The following is a 23,838-nucleotide window of genomic DNA, read 5'->3' as shown; positions in this document are numbered from 1 at the left end:
CATTAGATAAAACCAAAAACACACCTAAGAACTAGAGCATGCAAGGCTTTCAACACCATTTTAGGATTTGGGACTTAATCCTAAGAGCAACTGGACACCATTGTATGTCCTTAGTACAGTGACTATTTCAGGGTAAGTGCCCAATAAATGGAAATTTTTTAAATATCTGAATGATTTTAATGTGTCAACATATTGTTTATTTGTCCTATGCACTCCTCCATGGAGTGGAACATTATAGAACTAGCGTGTGTGTGTTATATTTTTGACATTTGATTGGCCTGCTCCCCCCAATCACTATCCTAAGTTATTAATGTTTTACTGTGCTAATTCCTGGAAAATCACTCACATCTACATTGAAATACAAACATATTCAAAATCTATATATAAAAATTTATTATATGAAGATCACCCCCACCTTGTTAGTACAAATAACAGAAATTGTTCTAATTTAAAAAAAAAAAAAAAAAATTTTTTTTTTTTTTTTTTAAGTGGTAGATCATCTTCCCATAAATGATTTGACTATGATTAATGCTGGAGCCCTGATGGCACACTGGTTAAGTGCTCAGCTGCTAACCAAAAGGTCAGCGTTTCAAATCCACCAGCCTCTCTAGGGAAGAAGGATGTGGCAGTCTGTACAGCCTTGGAAACCCTGTGGGTTAGTTCTACTCTGTTCTATAGGGATTCTATGAGTTGGAATCAACTTGACAGCAATGTTTTGTCTTGTTTTTATGATTAATGTGCTCAAAGTTACATGTACAAGCTGGCCAATGGTAAGTGCATATAAGGTCACACCTGGAAAAGCAGAGGTGAAAACTGGGGGTGTTGAAGACACAGTAACTAAGGTTATCAGGGCAACTTTACATCCTGATTTATCTGGGACAGCCCTGGATTAAGCCTGTTGTAGTGGTGTGTTCATAACACCTCTGTTTACTTTCAAAAGTGTCCTAAATTGAAAAATAAATTATAAGATCATCCAAACCTGTATCCATAATTAACAAATGGGTTCTGACTAAAATGCAAGAACTGGTTCTATTAGTAAATAGCCAAAACTAATAGCCATGGGTCACTAGTGAGCTGGCAAAATTCCATAGTACAAAGAATACCTAGGTATACAGCGCTAACAGATGACTGGACCTTGGAGACAGCCAGATTAAAACCATTCTCACCATAGGTCATTTTTGAAAGCCACTTGTATATTATCAGCATTTAACCTACTGTATTTTGAAGTCACAACCCAGAACCTATCACACCTATGGATTTCTGGTAAAGTTCTATTTTGTATTATTTGTAATTGTGTGTCTAATCTAATTATAAAAGTTTGACTTCACTGAGAATTACTTCGAACATTTTATTTCAATAAGAATGTAGGTTAAAAGGAACTCAATCACAGTATTCTCATACCTGGAATTTGAAGACCATCCACCTAATCCAGGAGTCCCTGGATGATGCAAAAGGTTAAGGGCTCGACTACTAACCAAAAGGTTGGTGGTTCAAACCCACCCAGAGTCACCTCAGAAGACAGGCCTGATGATCTGCTTCCAAAAGGTCACAGTCTTGGAAACCCTATGGGAGCAGTTCTACTATGACTCATGGAGTTGACATGACACAGGGTTAACTTGATGGCCACTGACAACCACCACCACCTAATCCAATGGTAAATTAGGTTTCCAGATCTTGATTATTTTAGAATAAATATTGCTTTGATGACTTTCTATTTCAATGTTTCAGAATGTAAACTGAAAATAATATTGATCAAAAAATTTTTTTTTCTTCACCAGCTTTTGATGAGACTGTTTTCAAACTGAAACACTGTCATAAGTTTATGGTTATCATTTTAAAACAGAAATAATAACATGGTGATTACATCCATATTTTTATAGATATTTACTAGTATATTATGGGTATTTATAAATATTTTGGTGATTATTAATTAAGAGATAATTAAACAGAGAAAATATCAAATTTCTAAAAACCTAGGAATACTTTTTAAGGAAAGGTTCACAAAAGTAACATACAAAGCTCAGAGAAAATAATGAATTCCTATACAATTGAAACATGGATAACTTAGAATCTGAAAAGGAGAACAAACAGAATTTTTTAAAATTACTTTGATAACAATAAAATGGAGGGTCCCCTATTGTGCAGTTTTTCCAATTTCCATTTTCTTCAAATAAGCATAATCTAGAATTTAATAGGTCTCATAGAAATATACAGAAAATCTGATCACGCTTCTCAGCCAGACACCTCAAAAAACACATCTCTCATATAAAGTAAAAAACATATTAACAGTAAAATTGAAGGATAATATAATGTCTCTGACAATTCTATGATTCTGCGAAAGTCCAGCAATTACGAATTTGTCCATGAGTCTCATACAAACAAATCATCAAATCTTTACACTAGAAATTATGAGATTTATAACAATGGTGAAACGGATTAAATAGCACAATAAGGGAAGTTACAAATTATGACCTTTACCATTAAGAAGCCAATTAAAAGAAAAATACACTAATAGTTGGCAATAGTTCAGCTGTAAGTGTCTCACGTGAAAAAAGGTGGGATTTAGCTTGAACGATGTCACATGTGATTATTTACTCCTAAATTATAACACTGGGCTACACTGTGCTTTTCTGTATTTATTTCTAGGGCCATGAAATTAGAAAAAAAAAAGACCGAATGCAGATTTAATCTTCCTTACACAAAAACAATTTTTGAAGACTTCCAAGCTTTCCATATTAACATAAAGATTTCATTAACATTTTATTGATATTGATAAAAATAAAATAAAATAATCATTAAGTGCCCATTACAGGCAGGCACTGGGACACATAGTAATGCTGTTTTCAAGAAGTTTTAGAAACAGTGATTTCCCTCAAGGAACTTATAATCTAGTCGGGAGAGACAAGCTATTCCTTGATAAACATTAAATAAAGGGCATAAATCATAAAACAGTATGGAAACTAAAGGAAGAAAAACAGTTCATTCTCGGGGCGGTGGGGGGAGGGTCAAGGAAATCTTCCTGGAAGGCATAGGCTTGAGCCTGCTCTTGAGAAATGTACAGAAGTCACATCAGTGGAGAAGACACAGAAGGCATATTGCACAGAGGCAGATGAAACTTTTCTGATGTATCCCAACAGAAATAAGAAAGGTTCATTAAAAGGACAATATTATCAGCGTCTTTCTGAACAGAAAGAGGGTTTATATGCTTATAACAAAAAACATAGTAGAAACAATAGTTGCTATATTAGTTACATAATAACAATAAAACAGAAATGTTTTATAACAAAAGAGCTACTACTCACGATCTGGCTAAATGCTGTGGTTACAGCATTTCACTCCATTCCTGAGAGACAAGTACTAGGCTAACACCATTGAAGAGATGAGGAAGCTGAGGTTTAGAGGCGAAATAACTTGCCCAGCAGCATATAGCAAAGAAATGGCAAGTCCAGAATGCTAATCCAAAGATCCATGACATTAACCCTTACACTAGTCGTATACCAAAGACAAAACTCATTGCCATCAAGTCAATTCCAACTTACAGTGACCCTATAGGACAAGGGACAACTGCCCCATAGGGTTTCCATGCAGCAGCTGGTGGATTCAAACTACTGACTTTTGGTTAGCAGTCTGACCTCTTAACCACTGTACCACCAAGGCTCCCTAGTCTGCATCGGTCAAAAATAGTAATTGTCACACTGCCATTAGGCCACGTACCTTAGATAACCTTAGCAAAAAACAAAAACAAAACCCACTGCCATCAAGTTCATTCCAACTCATAGCTACCGTATAGAACAGGGAAGAACTGCCCCATAGGGCTTCTAAGGAGTGGCTGGTAGATTCGAACTGCCAACCTTTAGGTTAGCAGCCAAACACTTAACCACTGCAGCACCAGGGCTCCAGATGAGCTGAGTGGCAGGGATTAAATTACACTTCCTTTTTTCACCTCAGTATTACATTTTATATACATATACACACATACACATATGTATATTATATATATATGTATATATATTACTTTATATAGTCATACATTATATATATATACACACACACACACATATATACATAGGAGTCCTGATGATGCAGTGGTTAAAGCGCTAGGCTGCTAACTGAAAGATCAGCAATTTGAACCTACCAGCTGTTCCGGGGGAGAAAGATGCAGCAGTCTGCTTCTGTAAAGATTTACAGCCTTGGAAGCCCTATGCGGCAGTTCTACTGTGTCCTATAGGGTCGTTATGAGTCAGAATTAAAATTAAAACTAAAACCAAAAATAAACCCACTTCTGTCAAGTTGATTCCAACTCATGGCAACCATATAGGACAGAGAAGAACTGCCCTAAACAAACTCATTGTGATTCAAGTAGAATTCCAACTCATAGCAACCCTACAGGATACAGCAGAACTGCCCCATAGGGTTTCCAAGGCTGAAAATCTTTATGGAAGCTGACTGTTGCATTTTTCTACTGCTGAGTGGCCGGTAGGCTCTAACTTCTGACCTTTCCATTAGTAGCTGAGCACTTAACTACTGTGCCACCAGGGCTTCTTGTGTGTGTGTGTGTGTGTGTGTGTGTGTGTGTGTGTGTGTATACACACACACATATTTTTTTTTTCCTCTACCCTCCACCCTCAGATAAACTGCCTGGAACAGAAGTTTGGGTATCTGAGAATGCTAAGCAGATCACAGTGGGAAAAGAACCTATAACTTGGATCACTGCTACTAATGCCCTTAATAAACTAAGCACGCCAGATACAGACAATTGTGTAAAGGGCTAAAGAAATTCCATGTGTTCTTAACATTTCAAAAATTCAGATTAGCAAATGGAGTGGATATTTCTTATCAATAATACAGACATTTTATTTTCTTTCATCTAGCTTTGATATATATTTAATAAATATTACAGCTTATCTCTTGAAGAAGAAAAAGAAAGCAGTAGTTAAGAGTAAGCTAAGTTCTACCTTTGAAGGAGCTGGCCTTTAATGTTTAAAACATGAGGAGGAGAATTTCAAATGAATAATTTTTGTTTCATGTTTTTGATTTCTTATAATCTCTTATTCACTGCATGATCTCCAAATAGGCAAACATTACCTTTTAAAAACTAAATGAAAAATTTATGTAATTAGGATCTTAAGGGGATGTTGAACATCTAAAAATTCCTGAAAACTGAACTGAATTCTTAAAATTGAAGAATCCAATTTTAGAGGCACTGTGTTTTTATGAAAGAATCAGCTCATATTAATAACGAACAAAGCAAAGATCTATTTGCTTTCCACTTTAAGGAACACAAAGGACAGTACATAAACCAAAACCCACTGCCGTCGAGTCAATTCCAACTCATAGTTACAGTACATAGGATCCTTTATTAGGAATGGTAACAAATGTCTTTGTCATTTCAAACATATCCTTCTTCATAAGCAATAAAGAATATATGAGTGATGGCAGTTAGAAACGCAACTAGATGTATCAAATACATACCACCGGATAGCATCTTAAATCATATAACACATTCAGGCATCCTAAGAGAATTAATAACCACATTTCTGAAATGGAATCAAGCTCATGAATTCCATATAGATTTTTTAATAGTAAAATGTTTGACATTAATCATAAAATCCAAAGCAACTCAATAATGATACTATCTTGAATATAACCAAAATACATGAATTTGAAAAGAAAAGCAGTGTAAATAAATTGGTGATCTTGATATCAATTTTTATAAAGAGTAATAACACATTACAAATGAGGCAAAAAGAGAAAAAGGAAGCTTGGTTAATACTGTGTTCCCCTCATTTTTACACACAATTTTCCTTCCGACTAATAATCATTTTATTCTTTCACAAAGCTTTGTTCATTGTAAACAAGAAGAAAGACAACTCAAAAGCAGAGAGCATTAAGAAAAAATATAAAGAAATGCTTATAGAAAGAATAAAACAGGTCAAGTTTCCTTTCAACTAAATATTTGGCTCTTGTTAATTTTAAGTTCAAAAGCCTTGGTGTCCACAGCAAGAGCAAGGAAAAACTCGAACACATGGAAACTGAATAATGCCTTGCTTAAAAACCACTTAATAGAAAACAATCAAAGATGAAATTTAAAAATTCCTATAATCAAATGAAAATGACAACACAACACACCAAAACAATTGGAACACAGCAAGAGTACTGCTCAGAGGTCAATTTACAGCAAAAAAAAGCATACACCAAAAAAGAAGAAAAGGCCAAAATCAAAATATTAACCCTACAATCTGAAAAAATTGAAAAAGAAACTCAGAGTCACCAGAAGAAAGGCAATAATAAAGACTAGAGCAGAAATAAATGAAAGAGAGAACAGAAACACAACAGAAAGAATCAACAAAACCAGAAGTGGGTTCTTTGAAAGGATCAGCAAAATCAACAAACCATTGGCTGAACTGACCATAAAAAACAGAAGCAAAAAACCCAAACGAGAAATGAGATGGGTGACATTACAACAGAACCAAATGAAATAAAAAGGACCATAACAGAATACTATGAAAAATTGTACTCCAACAAATTTGAAAACCTAGAGGAAATGGAAAAATTTCTAGAAATAAGGTAGCTACTTAAACTAACACAAACTGAGTAGAAAAACTGAACAGACTCATAACAAAAGAAGAGACTAAAAAGATACTTTTAATAAACCTCGTAACGAAAAAAAAATCCCCTGGCCCAAACAGCTCCACTGGAGAATTCTACTAATTCCAACATTTAGAGAAGAGCTCTAATATTACTCAAACTATTTCAGAACATAAAAGAGGAAGGAACACTCCTGAATTTATTCTATGAAGCCAGAATAATCCTGATACCAAGCCCTCAAAGACACCACAAAAAAAAATTTTAAGAGGAAGTTACAAACCAATATTCCTCATGAATATAGACACAAAAATTCTCAACAAAATTCTAGCCAATAGAACTCAACAGCATATCAAAAAAATAATACATGATGACCAAGTGTGATTCATACTAGGTATGCAAGGATGGTTTAACACTGGAAAATGAATCAATGTAATCCATCACAGAAATAAAACAAATGAAATCACAAGGTCATCTTAATCAATGCAGAAAAGGCATTTGATAAAATCCAGTACCCATTCCTGATAAAAAAAAAAAAAAACTCTCAGCAAAATAGGAATAGAAAGGAAATTCCTCAACATAACAAAAGGCATTTATACAAAACCAACATTACTCTCAACAGAGAGACTGAAAGCATTCTCATGGAGAACGGAAACCATACGAGGATGTCCTTTATCACCACTCTTATTCAACATTATACTGTAAGTCCAAGCTAGAGCAATAAGGCAAGAAAAGGAAATAAAGAGCATTCAAATTGATTAAAAAAAAAAAAAAAATTTTTTTTTTTTTTTTTAGGAAGATGTAAAACTATCCCAATTCATAGATGATAAGATCTTATAAATAGAAAATCTCAAAGATTCCACAAGAAAGCTACTGGAACTAATAGAAGGATTCAGTGAGATAGCAGGATATGAGATCTACATACAAAAATCAAAATAAAAAAATCCTCTACACCAATAATAATAACTTGGAAAAGGAAATCAGGGAAACTATACCATTTATAAGAGCCCCCCATAAGACAAAATATTTAGGAGTAAATCTAACCAGGAACATAAAAGACCTATACAAAAAAAACTACAAAACACTACTGCAAGCAACGAAAAGCAACCTACATAAATGGAAAGACATATGTCATGGATAGGAAGACTCAAGGTTGTGAAAATGTCAACATCACCCAAAGTGATCTATAGATATAATGCCATCTAGATCCAAATTCCAACACGATTCTTTAATGGGTTGGAAAAACTAATCACCAACTTCATATGGAAAGGAAAGAGGCCCCAGATAAGAAATAATGTACAACCACCCTAGATATATGTTTGGTTGTAGATATTTCTACATACATAATTGTAGGTACTGCATGTATATTAATATAGACAACTGAGCACACACGGGGCACAGTCAGGGAAATTTCTTAGACATAACACCTCAAAGGATGAAATTCTTAGGCTCAAAAGTGAAAGACCATAAAGTTGGGGACATCTACATCAAATGGCACCACATAGCTCCTAAAGACAATGTCCTACATCCTACCGTGGTGAGTAGCATCTCAGGTCTTAAAAGCTTGCGAGTAGACGTCTAAGATACAACTATTGGTCTCTTCTTGTCTGGAGCAAAGGAGAATGAAGAAAACCAAAGACTCAAGGGAGCGATTAGTTCAAAGGATTAAGGGACCACATAAACCACAGACTACATTTCCCCAAGACCAGAAGAACTGGATGGTGCCTGACTACCACTACTAACAGCTCTGACTGGGATCACAGCAAAGGATCTCAAACAGACTAGGGGGAAAAAAAATGTAGAACAAAAAATCAAATTCACCAAAAATACCAGACTTACTGGTCTGCTGAAACTAGAGGAACCCCCAAGACTATAGCCCTAAGACAACCCTCTGACCTGGAATGGAAGCCACTCGCTTTCAGTCAAACAATAGACACCACCACCACAGGCCCATAAAATAAACAATAATACCTTATTTTACCTTAGAGGATCGTGCTTCTTAAGTCAATTATATGAGATCAAAGGGGCAACATTTGCCCAAAAGCAAAGGTAAGAAGCCAGAAATGGGTAGAAAATCTGGATGAAAGGAAACACGGAACTCAGGGCAGAAATGGGGAGAGTGCTCACACATTATGGGGAATGCAACCAATGCCATGGAACACTTCATGTACAAACTATTGAATGGGCAACAAATTTGGTCTGTAAACTCGCATGTAAAGCACAATAAAAAAATTAAAATATAAATAAATGAAAAAGCCTTGGCATCTAAACTTTAAATATTCAAAAGAACAACATGAAATAATGCCAATATGTCTAAAACTGGCTGACACATGGAACACAATGTTGAATATGAACAGAAACTAATTACAGAGAAGCATATTCTACACCAAACTGGAGTCACAGGAAAATTTCTTATAGCAGGAATTGAAATCTGATTCAGAATACTGAAAATTCAATGCTGTTTGTTGTTTTTTCAGTAAAGTTTTATTTTTACGAAACACATTTTAATGTATTTTCATATGATAAAAGGAGGCTTGTTACCAGTTTGTTATTCTTAGGTATGGATTTCTGTATATACACAGTCTGCTATGTATACCTTTTAGGATTTAATATGAGGAAAAGGATATTAGATTTTTTTTTAGGTGTTCAGGTGACTGTTTTGTTTTGTTTTTTTCACTCCTTAACAAATTGACTTAAGTCTTAAACCATTCCATAGACTTTCAATATACTTCATGAGGCAATGCTCACCCAATGATACTGGTGGACATTTGGACAAAATAAAAAGAGATAGACAAGCTATTTGAACTTCCAAGCAAAACCAGGACTGAACTGCCTGAAAGCCTTCTCTTCAGTAAAACACATAGACATCAGCAAGATATGTGCATAAAAGCATTTAGTTAACATTTTTAAACAACGCATTTTATATACCAAGATAAAAAACAAACATCAAACACATTGCTGCCAAGTCAATTTCCACTCAAGGCAATCCCATGGTTGCAGATTAGAATTGAGCACCACAGGGTTTTCTTGGCTATAATCTTTACTGAAGCAGACAGACAGGTCTTTCTTCTCTGGTGCTGCTGGGTGGGTCTGAACCACTAATCTTCAGGTTAGTAGTCAAGCACAAACCATTTGAATCACCCAGGGACCTTCAACCCTTCGATTAATATTTTTAAATAACACCTTTTGTATATCATGATAGGGATTTCAAGTAGTGGTAAAGTAGCTTCCTCAACATTTAATATTATTTTTCTTTTACTAAGCCACTAATCGGAGCCTTGGAGGCACAGTGGTTAAAAGCTCGGCTGCTAACCAAAAGGTCTGCAGTTTGAATCCACCAGTGGCTCCTTGGAAACCCTGTGGACAGTTCTACTCTCCCCTATAGGGTCACTATGTGTTGGAATTGACTCAATGGGAACTTTTTTTTTTTGTTTTAAGCCACAGTTTCTATGAGATATAACTTCTGACAGGTTGATATACTTTATTTACTCAATATCTCACACGTCCAATACCCTCTACTGAGAAGAGGGTATCAACAAATAGCTACCCAAGGAAAAAAAGAATAAGATGATAACTTCTCTGTTCATAGGTTTCCATAGATTTCCATTTTATTATCATAATAAAATTATTATATACAAATCAACAGTGTGTTTACATTAAAATTATTTTGAAAGAAAGATTCATAAAACTATAATACAAGATTTATATCCTCAGATATTTAGGATTTAGTAGGATAACCTGGAACAATAACAATAAAAAATTCAGAGAATGAAGAACACCAAGGACACAAGGTAATTACGACCCCAAGAGACAGAAAGGGCCACATAAACCAGAGACTGCATCAGCCTGAGACCAAAAGAGCTAGATGGTGCCTGGCTACAACCGATGACTGCCCTGACAGGGAACACAACAGAGAACCCCTGAGGGAGCAGGAGAGCAGTGGGATGCAGACCCCAGATTCTCATAAAAAGACCAGACTTAATGGTCTGACTGAGATTAGAAGGACCCTGGTGGTCATGGCCCCCAGACCTTCTGTTGGCCCAGGACAGGAACCATTCTCAAAGCCAGCTCTTCAGACAGAGATTGGACTGGACAATGGGTTGGAGAGGGATGTTGGTGAGGAGTGAGCTTCTTGGATCAGGTGGACACTTGAGACTATGTTGGTATCTCCTGCCCGGAGAAGAGATGAGAGGGTAGAGGGGATTGGAAGCTGGTGAAATGGACACGAAAAGAGAGAGTGGAAGGAGGGAGGGGGCTGTCTCATTACGGGGAGAGCAATTGGGAGTATGTAGCAAGGTGTATATAAGTTTTCGTGTGAGAGGCTGACTTGATTTGTAAACTTTCACTTAAAGCACAATAAAAATTAAAAAAAAAAGTCAGTCCAGTATAATTAAATGCCAAAGCTATATGGCTACTCCCAGATTTGGCAATTTCACGCACCTGTAAAGCTAACTTCTATCCCCAAATAAAATGGGAATAGACATGGTTGAACTGCCTGGATTTTAACCCCTGTTCTCGTACTTTTTACCTGGGCAATGTCAGGTAAAGCAGCCCTGGTTGCAAAGTGGTAAAGTGCTCAGCTGCTAACCTAAAGGTAAGCGGTTCGAATCCACCAGCTGCTGCATGTGAGAAAGATGTGGGAGTTTGCTTCCATAAAGATTACAGCCTTGAAAACCCTATGGGGCAGTTCTACTCTGCCCTATAGGGTCACTACGAGTGGTAATCAACTCAGTGGTAACAGGTTTGGTTTTCTGGGGAGTAATGTAATTGTGCTTCAGTTTCCTCATTTGTAAAATGGAACTGAAAACAGTATCTCCTTCACAGAGTTGTATAAAAACTAAATGTTAAACATGCGCAGTGTTTATAATAGAGACTGGCAAAAAAATAACAAATGTTAGCCTTATCACCAAAAAACTCATAAATTTGCTCCCCCCAAAAGCTATAAAAATCAATTACTGTCTACTGTCACCATTTTTTATAAACTAAAAGCATTATCACTAAAATTAAAAAATGTGTATAATTTTGCTCTAACCCAGTGATAACTGCCACGGCCTAGTACCAGTCTGTGACCAATATTTAGCAATGTCTATTAAAGCTCATAAATGTTACTGGAGCTTGTCATGGATTGAATTGTGTTCCCCCAAAATATATGTCAACTTGGCTAGGCCATGATTCCCAGTGTCGTGTGATTGCCTACCATTTTGTCATCTGGTGTGATTATCCTATGTGTTGTAAATCCTACCTCTATGATGTTCATGAAGCAGGACTCAAATCTACAAGATTAGATTGTGTCTTAAGCCAAAATGTTTTGAGATATAAAAGAGAAAAGCAAGCAGAGAGATGGGGACATCATACCACCAAGAAAAAAAAAAGCCAGGAAAACAGCACATCCTTTGGACCCAGGGTCCCTGCACTGAGAAGCTCCTCAACTGGGGAAGACTAATGAGAAGGAACTTTCCCTAGAACCAACAAAGAGAGAAAGCCTTCCCCTGCTGGTACACTGAACTTGGACTTCTAGCCTGCTAGACTGTGACAGAACAAATTTCTCTTCCTTAAAACCATCCACCTGTGGTATTTCTGTTACAGCTGCACTAGACACTAAGAGCTCACATAAGGATGAAAATCAATCAAGTCAGAAATCACTAGGTACACTTCAACGAGGAAGTGGAACATGAGATATGAGTAGAAATGTGGATATAATCTCAATAGAGAAAGTGAAACGCATCTATATTTTTCCTTTAAGGTACCTGAGAAGGCTACTCTCCCTACCTGTAGGTATTTCAGAGTTATGGAAACACCACTTCTTTTAAAGCCATTATACTATTGATTTTAATATATTTTAACCTTGTCCAAAATCATCTGAGTATTATTACTGCATGTAAGCACTTTCAGATTTTAAGAATAATAGTTTTGTGGATTTTTATCTTCCTTTGAAAACAACTATAGGCATCGCCTTACCAATGATGCTTAAACACTTCACTATTTGTAAAAAGTAAAAACTCACGGGAAATTGAAAAGGACAAGATATACTATTGCTGAAAGTAAAATATCTGGCCATGTAATTATGATGTAATTGTAATGACTGTCAAATGCTTCTTCTAGATGATGTTACAGTTTATTGATGTTAACAGATTATTGTGGACTTGCACCATTACACAAATAAAAAATTTTTTTTTTTTTTAAATTACACAGAAGTACTAAATTACTGTGGCCCAAGTATTCTTAACATAAGACTGCATTCATTACCACCAACTTCTCTTAAAGATGCTCTTGATCTACATTCTTCTTTTCTTTCCTTATAAATTGTCCCAGCAGTAGTTTTCTGTAGTAATAGGAAAGGGGTTTGCTTATTGATACAATGGTTACAAACAGTAATTTTAAATTCTTAGTTTATTAAAAAAAAAAAAAGCTCTAAGAATGGTTTTACAGGAAAAGAACTAAATACTAAGCCCCCTATAAAGAAAAATTCTATGCTCCAAATATACTAACCACTACTGTCTAGTCTCTCCCTTTTGTGCTCTAGCACCCGTTTATTTTAAAATTTAATAAATTACAATCAACAGTCACAGTAATTTATTCCTTGCATTTCTTAAGAACCTTTGTTTAATATCAGCTTTCTTCCTATGTTTTTTAGTCATGTGTAAGAACAAATCCTAGTCAAATGAGCTGCAAGTACATGACTTTAACGCTATCATACAGAGGTAGAATAGTGTATACAGTCGGCCCTCTATATCCATGGGTTTTGCGGTCGTGGATTCAACCAACCGTGGATCAAAAATACTTGGAAAAAAGGAAGGCTTCAAAAAGCAAAACTTGAATTTGCCGTGCACTGGATGCAATGCTGAATCCGTGCAAATGAAGTGATGTGTAGGTATACCGTGTTGTAGCTTCCCACCATTTCACACATCCTCAGTCTCTCCAGCACTGGTTGGTTGAGCACTGTTCACCTCGAGTCTCATTCGCTACTTGTGTTGAGTGCACCCTTTGTTCTGCTATTTACATAGCATTTACCATTGTATTAGGTATTATAAGTAATCTAGAGATGATTTAAAGTATACGTGAAGATGTGTGTAGTACGTTATATGCAAACACCATGCCATTTTACATAAGGGGCTTGAGCACCTGTGGATTTTGGTATCCGCGGGGGCCCTGTGGATACAGATGGACAACTGTATAATACAGTATAATAGCTAAACAGGGGTCATATAGATGGATGCCTGTCCAAAGCAAGGTCTTCAGCTTAGTATGTGAGCTCAGGACAATTACTTAAACCAGTGGATACAACAGTGCTGTCACCAGACTGAGTATTATCATCACCAGGGAACCTGTTAGATATTCAAATTTTCAGGCCCTATTCCAGACTTACTGAATCAGAAATTGGGGGTAGGGCTCAGCAATCTGTGTTTTACCCAGGGCTTCCAATCGGTTCATTCCAGTTTGACCCCGTGCTGAGAATCTACCTTTCCACCCTAGAATTACTGAATCAAAACCTACATTTTAACAAGACCCAGGTCTACATAAGAATCACCTGGGACTCTGTAAAACTTACCTGGAGATCTTGTTAAAATGTAGATTCTGATTCAGTATATCTAGAGTCAAAATGCAAATTCTCAACAGGGCACTGAACCAGAATGAACCAGTTTGACATCATGGTTTTACTAAGCCCTCCAGGTGATTCTGATGCATGCTCAAGGCTGAGAAACACTGCCTCAAACTCTGAGTCTCCTTTTTCTCATTGGTAAAATGGGTTTCCTAAAATGGGCCTTGTAAGACTAGAGCAGGGCTTCCAACCCGTTCAAACAGGTTCAGTCATGGCCAACAAAGTGAAACCAGAACAGACCCCAATTTTTTTAAATTTGAGTGATCTAGAACGCAAACCAGAAGGGGAAAAATTACAGGGCTAAGCCCTAGAATTGGAGACTCAGAGAGGCATTGTGAGCCCTTTCAGGGGCCTGATGCATGACGCTGGATTATTGCCAGGACTATGGAGAGCAACACACATTCAAAGCAGCATGGTGGGCCACTGTCTTTGAGCAGAGCACAGCTGTTACTCTGCCCTTGTTTTCCAAAAGGGAGATTAAGTTTCTAGCAGGGTTTCTACTGGTAATTTTTCTTGTTACGGTTTGCATTGTGGTTCACCCACATTTTATAAATCTGGGTTCATTCCGGTGTCAGTTCATCAGCCGTGACTGAACTAGGCTGAAGAGCTTGAAAGCCCTGGGCCGCAGAGGTGAACAGATCAGGTAAAAGGACTTTGGCTCTATTACCTCTTTGCTTATTTGTTTAAGTCAAGGGCCCAAATTACAAGGAACAAGGACAGCTATGATGTGCTGCTGCGGAGGCCAGACTGAAATGTGCTGACCTGCCAGCAGTGGGCAGGGGATCAAAATAGGCCTCAGGCTGCAGGGTAGGCCCTAAAAATTTAGCCACTGAAGTCACGAGTGGGCAAAATGCCCCAGAAGTAATGTTTTATCCTCATATAAACTAAGACTCTGCTGCTGTGGTAGTGACAAATGATAGCATGAGGGGAATAAACAGTGATCTTTTAGTTCCCAAAAGACGCCGGATTCTTATCCCCACTTAACTCTCCCCAGAGTACAGGCATGGGGAATTCTCCTAATTGACGTCAGCTGCTGTAAGGGAATGCCATGACCTTAAACTTGGCCAGCAGTCCACTCTCACATCCAGGAACAAAGCCAGAGGGCTCTCCTGGCAACTGCCTGACATGCTAAATGGCAGGCGCAGCCACTAAGGGAATCCTTTGCTGCCCCAGGGACAACTCCCCCACTGCAGGAAACAGACAAACCGAGAGATTAGCAGTTTGCCCAGCTGAGGCTGGCCATATTGCCTTCGCCCAGAGAAGAGACAGAGAGTTCTAAACTCCTGGTCTGCTTTTGCCTTACAAATGAGGGAATGTTCTTTGCTAAGTCAAAAGGAAAATATGCGAACTTCAAGGAGAAATGTAGTAAATTGGATCCCTGCATAAACTCCTACCATATTCAAGAAATCTTCAGTACATAACACATTTTTTAAATAGAAGCTAATCAGATGTTTTGGAAATCAATTAACAATTATTTTTAAAAGGGCCTCTAATCAAAATCAGATCCAGTCCCCCTACCCTGCCAAAGCTATGCTCATCCCTTGGATGAGTATGAAACATTTCTAATCAACCCTTCTTCCGAGAAATCGTCCCCAACTCCATTCTAATCTCATCCAGGATGCTGTCAGAACCACTGCTCTATTTACAAAATTTATTATGGAATTTCCCTGATCAAAGACCCACTAAAATCCCCAAATGCCTATGGAACCATTAGTAAGTGCCCCATACTCATATATGACCTGGGCTTCTAACCTCAGTCTCACCCCCAGGGATGGAAGACGCAAGGAGCAAGGTACTCATGTGAAACTGCTCACTACAGATTACAGTAAGTAAACACAAGCCCACGAGTACTTTGCTTACTGATTAATCCGCCCCTGTACTCCCACCCATTACATCCTTCAGAAACGCTATCTTCACATAGCATACTTCCAAGAACATGCCTTGCTATTTAATAACCAAATCCTAACTGCGTCTGTTGCTCTCAAGTGAATTCTGACTCATGGAAACCCAGTGTGTGTCAGAGTAGAACGGTGCTCCGTAGGGTTTTCAAGGCTGTGACCTTTCTGAAGCAGATTGCCAGGTCTTTCTTCTGAGGCACCTCTGGGTAGGTTCAAACCACTAGCACTGGTTAGTTGTCCAGTGCTTAACCATTTAGGCCACTCAGGGACTCTTAATGCCTCTAATATGCCATTGTGTTTGCCCAGAATATTTTTCTCAGCTCTTTCACGTAGCAAAATTTTACTTATCACACTGGTCCAGTTCAAACATCATGTAATCTATCAAGGCTTCTTAGCTTCCCTACATTCTTTTTTTCTGAGTTCCTATGCCAGTCTGTAAGCTCTCCAACAGAGTTCTCAACACATTATATAGCAATTATCTGTTTATGCCTCTGACTCCTCAATAGACCTTGAGTATTCTAGTCAAAGACTATGGTTTCATTTATTATCCACAGTTGCTAACCTTCTGAAAGAGTTCTTATTCCAAATACATGGCAGGTGAGACCCCGGCTATTAAAGAATTTCTTTAACTCAAAGATGGAATATAATAATCAGTGGGTACTGTCAGGGAAACCTTAGCCATTTAGAAAATAGAAAAACTTTTTAGCTTTAAATTAGCTGTAACCAGTTGGCTACTTCTTAATTTTCTTGAGATAAATCTAGGTCATATCCTTTAATTTAATCAATAGCTTGATATGCCTATCTTTGGGAAAATATCTGTGTCAGTTTTTCCTGTTACATTCCAAGGCAGCGGAGACCAAAGACCAGGTGTTATTCACGTATGTATACACACCACCTGTAACAGGTAAGCATTCAATAATGTTTGTTATATTGAATTAGCAAAAAGAGTTGGCACACTGATGTTTGGCTACATTTTTTTTTTTTAAAGTTTCATTTGTGTGTTTACAAGGAAACAAAGACGAACTCAATTCAATACTCAAAGGAACATCAGAGAAGGAAAATATGTTTCCTTGCAAAATGCCTCCAACACACAAATGCATTTTCCACATCAAATCTTTGAAATAGCTACCATTGTTGTCAGGCAAGGTAGCTTGGGGAAGTGAGCAGAACGTGCCTCATGCTCCCTTATTTTGATAAGGTGCCCAAAATACACTACTCATCTATATCCCCATGGAGACTGCCCACGCCGGTCATCTAAATCTACAATCTTAAAGTGCAAGATACAGGTTGCACCATCCCTCTTTTCCAGAGAGACAGAAGTAGGGAGCTGGGTTGGGGCTCGGAGAGAAAACATACTGAATTTTAAGGGAAAAAATCCCAAGTGAACACAAACCTTCCAATGCTTTATAAACACTGGAAAGGAGGCTTCACCCATTTAAACATTTAAAAAATGCTAAAGGATGCCCAGACTACAAATAACTGCAACACTAATTCTTAGGTTTTTCCTAAACGGAGGACACACCATGGCATAGGTATTAGTACAACCCCTTTCTAAAGATTTTAGATTGAAATTATTAATAAAAAGTAAGGAGGGAGAGGAGCCCTGGTGGCACAGCAGTTAACTGTTCAGCTGCCAACCAGAAGGTCAACAGTTGGAATCCATCAGCCTCTCCTTGAAAACTCTATGGGGCAGTTCTACCTTGTCCTATCGGGTCACTATGAGTTGGAATCGACTGGATGGCACTGGGTTTGGGATTTTGTTTTGGTTACGTATCTGCTACATTTAATGTTAAATTCCACACAAGAAGTTACTTGTCAGTCTCTACTAGACTCACTCACCTTCTTAGCATTTTTAGGAATTTGATATATGCAGTTGAGGGACTATTTCCAATACTTTAAAACTACCATAAGGTCAGGCTTCTGGCTTGGCTTCCTGCCCCAAATTAAAAAAGTATTTCTTCCTCTTAATCTTTCTTCACAGCTTATGATTTGTAACCCTATTATTTTCTTTCTCTTCCTCCCATTCTTTTTCTTCCATCTTCTTCTTCCTTTTCCTTTGAATACTGTCTTAGGTTCTCTACCTTTCCTAAGTGTGGAATTCTGAACTATATCAAGAATACTCTGCCCTGAAGGTTTTTAAGTGTAAACTATGCTATTATTACATAGTCTAGTACCATGCTTGGTAATAGTAAAGTACAACTTTTTAGATATAATTATCCAAACAACAAATATTTAAAATATAAAAATAAATATTACACTGCTGGTTCAGCTCTCCAGGTAAAATAAAATCTCAGAACAAAATCACACATCAAAAATTTTACCAATAAATTATAAGTATTTTGAAATCCAAAGGGATTATGATTTTCTCTGATCAATGTACCTTGGTTTTTTTTTGCACTCCTCCTATGTTTCAACTATTGGCTCATAAAATCCTGAGTTGGAATATATTACTTAATTTAGCATTCTGGTGAATTATATGCAAAAGTTCATCTCTCTTTATCCAAATGTTTAAAAAAGTTATTTTTTGTCCACCCCCTCTGCCACTATTATTCTATATCTTTATGTAGCAGGAAATGTAATCTACTTGAAGCTCCTTAGGATCTTGCCACCATTATCAAATACAAATCTTTTCTTTAAAAAAAAGTTTTTGTGCCTGGATTATAATTTCAGTAACTCATTAAATCCACTGAAACCCTACAGGACAGAGTAGAACTACCCCCATAGGGTTTCCAAGGAGCAGCTGGTGGACTCGAACTGCCAACCTTTGGTTAGTAGCCAACCTCCCAACCACTGTGCCACCAGGGCTCCGTAACATCACTAAACCAAAAAAAACCCTTGCCATCTAGTCGATTCCAAGGCACAGCGAACCCTATAGAACAGAGAGCTGCCCCACAGAGTTTCCAAGAAGCACCTGTCGAACTTGAACTGCTGACCTTTTGGCTAGCAGCAGTAGCACTTAACCACTATGCCATCAGGGTTTCCATAATACTGCTAAATATTCAGTGATGTCTCCATAGCTATTTTAGTCACTTTTTAAAATGTTTAGTTTGGGTTGCCTCTTCCCCCACCCCCACCCCGCCAAGAAAGGTACACATAATTTAGTCATGATTTCCAAACTGAGTTATTTCTCTTCATGTCTGTATCATGAAATTTGTCAAATTGCCACCTGGGTTGAAGTCTCACTAGAAATAACCAAGTGTGATCTCCACTGAACATGAGGGTAGGTAGTCTGTGAACTCCAGGAAGGCCTTAGGGTTTGGGAATAATCATCCTAAATCTGACACATCCAAGGTCCATCATATGTGTTCTTTCAGGACAGAGCTGAATCTAACAGAGGTGCTTATCAGCCCATCCTGGAAAGTACACAGCCCTAAAGGTCTACATTACATGCTTGCTTTTAGTTACAATTATCACCCCCATTAACACCTACTTGGGTCACTGCTGCATTTAATACAAATTTTTTCATTGGAAGAAGCATATTATTATGTGAAATGAAGAAATGATAAAATCATAATAAAATATTGAGCCATTCATTCTAACCAAAAACAAATAAGCTTATGAGAGTGTTTAAAGCTAGTATCATTAAGATATAATAAGAATTTGAGTTTATTTTTTAAAGTGCCTTTTTTTTTTTTTTTTTCCTGCTGGTGGATTCTGAATTAATACTTACATATTTAAAAATTTTAGTGTTTTACTAGCTAGATAGTAGGTAAGTGGTAACTTTGGTGGAGGGTAAGACAGTACACAAAACTACGGAAGTCAGCACAACTTGACCAAGGCAAAGTCACAGAAGCTTCATAGACACATCCAAACTCCCTGAGGGACCAAGTTACTAGGCTGAGGGCTGGGGACCATGGCCTCAGGGGACATCTAGCTCAACTGGCATAACATAGTTTATAAAGAAAATGTTCTACATCTCACTGTGGTGAGTAACATCTGGGGTCTTAAAACCCTGTGAGCGGCCGTCTAAAATACATCTACTGGTCTCATTCCATCTGGAACAAAGGAGAATGAAGAAAACCAAAGACACAAGGGAAAGATTACCCCAAAGGACTAACGGACCACAACTACCACAGCCTCCACGAAACTGAGCCCAGAACAATTAAATGGTGCCCAGCTACCACCACTGACTGTTCTGACAGGGATCACAATAGAGGGTCCCAGAGTGAGAGAAAAGTGTTGAACAAAATTCAAATTCGCAAAAAAAGACCAGACTTATTGGTCTGACAGACACTGGAGAAACCCCGAGAATATGGGCCTCAAACACTCTTTTAACTCAGTACTGAAGTCACTTCTGAAGTTCACCCTTCAGCCAAATATTAGACAGATCTACAAAACAAACAACACTTGTGAGAAATGTGCTTTGTAGTTGAGTCATGTATCCAAGACTAAATGGGCATAGGAGCCCAAAAGCAGAGACAAGAAGGCAAGAAGGGAGAGGAGAGCTGGAGGAATGGAAATGGGGAACCTGGGATGGAGAAGAAGAGAGTGTTGACACATCGCGGGACTAGCAACCAATGTCACAACACAATTCGTGTATTAGTTGTTTAATAAGAAACTAATTTGCTCCGTAAACTTTCATATAAAGCACAATTTTCAAAAAAAAAGTGTTTTAGTATATAAGAAAATAAAGCATGTTCACATTTGTTTTCACAGTCTATGAACTGGAAATAATACATGATTCCATTTTAAAACATGGAAATGGGAGTCAATGATATGCATAGGGTAAATCTATGGCTTAATTTATTAACCAATGGTTCCACATGGTTAATACCACTGGAGCCAATGACTCCTAGTGCCTGACCCCGTGCACAGTCATTTCTTTTTTTTTTTTTAACAAACAAGAAAAACAATACTGCCAACCATAAATAATGTTAATTTCTTCAGAATAGGCATTATTAAGGACATTTTGATCAAGGAAGGTCTAGTCTGATATTCTAGGCATATCTTTCTCTTAAGAGTTACATTCAAATATACATTTGAAGGCCAATAATATTACAAATACATGAAGATTTAGAAGAAATACACAATCACTTGTATATATAAAATAATTAAAAAAACTACTCTTTTATTTCAAACAGGAAAATAATTTGTTTCTAAAGTTTTTGCCTTTCACCAGAATGCTAATAGTTAATAGGGAAGTAAATGCTTTCAGCTTCTCTAAAAATGCAAACCAATTTTATCAAACTCCACAAAAGACAAATCAAAAGCCTCCAGTATTTGACTTTCTGTACCTACACAATTTTTCTGGAAAGTTCTAACTTTATTGCCTAAGAGAAGCTACTATGAGTCAAAGTCAACTCAACGGCAACTGGTCAACTGGTTTTAAGAGAAGCTATACACTAAGTGGAAACCCTGGCGGCACAGTGGTTAAGAGCTACAGCTGCTAACCAAAAGGTCAGCAATTCGAATACACTAAATAAAATATTGATCTGCCCATAAAGAGTCACAGAACAAAAATATTCTTAGATAAAAGACCCTGTGTTTTCTAGACACCAAAATAATATAAGAAAGACAGAAATTCGGTCTCCTTCCTTAAGTTCATTAAGTTAGAGCCCTGGTGGCACAGTGGTTAAGAGCTATGGCCGCAAGCCAAAACATCAGCAGTTGGAATCCATCAGGCACTCCTTGGAAACCCTCTGAGGCAGTTCCACTCTGTCCTATAGGGTCGCTATGATTCAGAAGCAACTCAAAAGCAATGAGTTTAGTTTTGGTTTGGTCCTTAGTCACTTACTCAGTCACTGTGGAAGTCTTTGGATACTTTGTTTAATCTTTCCCAGTGAATATCCTGTGTCTATTTGGGCCAGTTAATATTTCAAATGACAAACAACATCGCCTCTTAACCTTATCAACGTTCTTATTTATAGTATTACTTCAGAATATCTTCATCACCTCCAAGTTGCACACCACTTTTTGGAGCATCACAATTTTGTAAATATCTTATACATGATAATAAAAATATTTTTAACCCAGTGCCATTGAGTCATATTTTTACATATGTATAATATCTTTTTTTTTTATAATATCTTTAGTTCTCAATGTACAGACTCAACAGTAAAAGAGTAAGACGAGTAAGGAAAGTGAGGACTCACTGCTTGCTGGATTTTTGATTTGCTGTCATAAACAACAAAATGTGGGCACAAACTGATGAGTCTATGCCCTCAGGACTTACCTGTGACAGGAGCATCTATATCCAGCAGGTTTTTTTCCTGTCGAAGAATTGAAGCCCCCTCTGTTATTATTCTCAATGCAACACTCTCTTCCAGCCGGCCCTCCTTCATGAGATGTGCCTTTAAGATATCCACACGAGGTTTCCCATCATTATCAAACACTTCTTTTGCTGTAAGCCGGTGACTTGGAGGAAATGGGACAGCTGAAAGAGGAAAAAGTCACATTATTACATTAGCCAAATCTCAACAGCAAAAAATTCAGTAATAACCCCAAATATTCACTCCAATCACTAACCAAAGAGTCCCCGGGTGGTGCAAACAGTTAAGTGCTCAGCTGCTGACCGGAAGATTATCAGTTCAAGTCCACCTAGAAGCGCCTTGGAAGAAAGACCTAGTGATCTACTTCCAAAAAACCAGCCATCAAAAACCCTATGGAACACAGTTCTACTCTAACACACATGGGGTCACCATGTGTCAGAGTCAACTCCAAGGCAACAGGTACGGGTTTGGTTTTGTTTTGTTCTGTTTTTTATCACTAACCATGTAATGGAGTATTTAAAAAGTTCCCACAATAAAATATGATCAAGGGCTATCAAGAATTAAAGACTGCCTTTTCCCTTTGATTCTAAATGTAATGTCATTGCTGAAAGGAGATTTATAGTTCTTATTCATCCAGGACCTATCTCGTGCATCTAAGTTCCTGATAGAATTAATAAAGCAAAAGGAGAAAGACACTGTTTCTGTTAGGCAATAATTATCAATTCAGGAAAAACAAAATAAACAGTTCCTATAAATCTAACAAGATCCCCCTCAGACGCAGATGGTTCTCCACTAAACAGCAGACCCCTTTTCTGGGACCAGAGGAATGAGAAAAGGTCTGCCCACCTAGATTTCCCCTCTAATTAGAGTTGCATCTCTGAGATGATTGATTGACCTACTATATACGGAAAAAGTAGGAATCTGAAGGTAAAAAAGGCAAAAACACACTGAATATAGCACAGGAAATCAGGGTGTGTGTGTGTGTGTTATAGTGGCATCTTGAACAGTGAGGGAACAGTATGATGCCAGGGAGGAGACACACACACACACACACACACACACACACACAAAAAGCAAGCCTGTTGTGGTCAAGTCAATTCTGACTCATAGCCACCCTATAGTACAGAGTAGAACTTGCTCCATACGGTTTCCAAGGAGCACCTGGTAGAAGTGAACTGCCGACCTTCAAGTATTTAGGAAAAAGATACAATGACAAATTCTAGTTATTGCTCAGGCTTGGAGACAATCATGCTCTCCTCCACCTTCTTAACACCCCTCTCTTGTAATGCTGCTGTCACTCTTCACTTCTGTAGATACATTCATTCACTCATTCAGCCACTGGACATTCACTAAACCCCTAATACGTGATGACATCCAAAGCTCCGAGATGGTATGAAGGTTAAATTTCTGATAAATAATTAATATGCCTTTTGAGTGAAGGAAGCTCATTATTTCTCTTCTTCACACAAGGATTCATTCATTGTGCAACAACACCAATCTATTAGAAATACAGAAGGAGCAGAAATATAGTTTCATGTAACTTTCC

The 23,838-nt window shown here is 37.5% G+C and overlaps 1 protein-coding gene across 3 annotated transcripts in view; it reads right to left on the bottom strand.

Moving 5' to 3' along the window:
* Positions 1-23,838, bottom strand: part of PPP3CA (protein phosphatase 3 catalytic subunit alpha) — a 366,845-nt gene that overhangs the window by 175,707 nt on the left and 167,300 nt on the right. For all 3 annotated transcript variants that reach the window (XM_064285505.1, XM_010590472.3, XM_064285506.1), the window contains one exon: positions 22,256-22,456. In XM_064285505.1, coding sequence (XP_064141575.1) covers positions 22,256-22,456 — 201 coding nt within the window. The remainder of the gene's footprint in view (positions 1-22,255; positions 22,457-23,838) is intronic.

Source organism: Loxodonta africana, chromosome 5, assembly GCF_030014295.1.
Source record: "Loxodonta africana isolate mLoxAfr1 chromosome 5, mLoxAfr1.hap2, whole genome shotgun sequence".
Lineage (NCBI taxonomy): Eukaryota > Metazoa > Chordata > Mammalia > Proboscidea > Elephantidae > Loxodonta > Loxodonta africana.
Note: the sequence above shows the minus strand (reverse complement) of the source record. Positions and strands in the feature narration are given on the sequence as shown.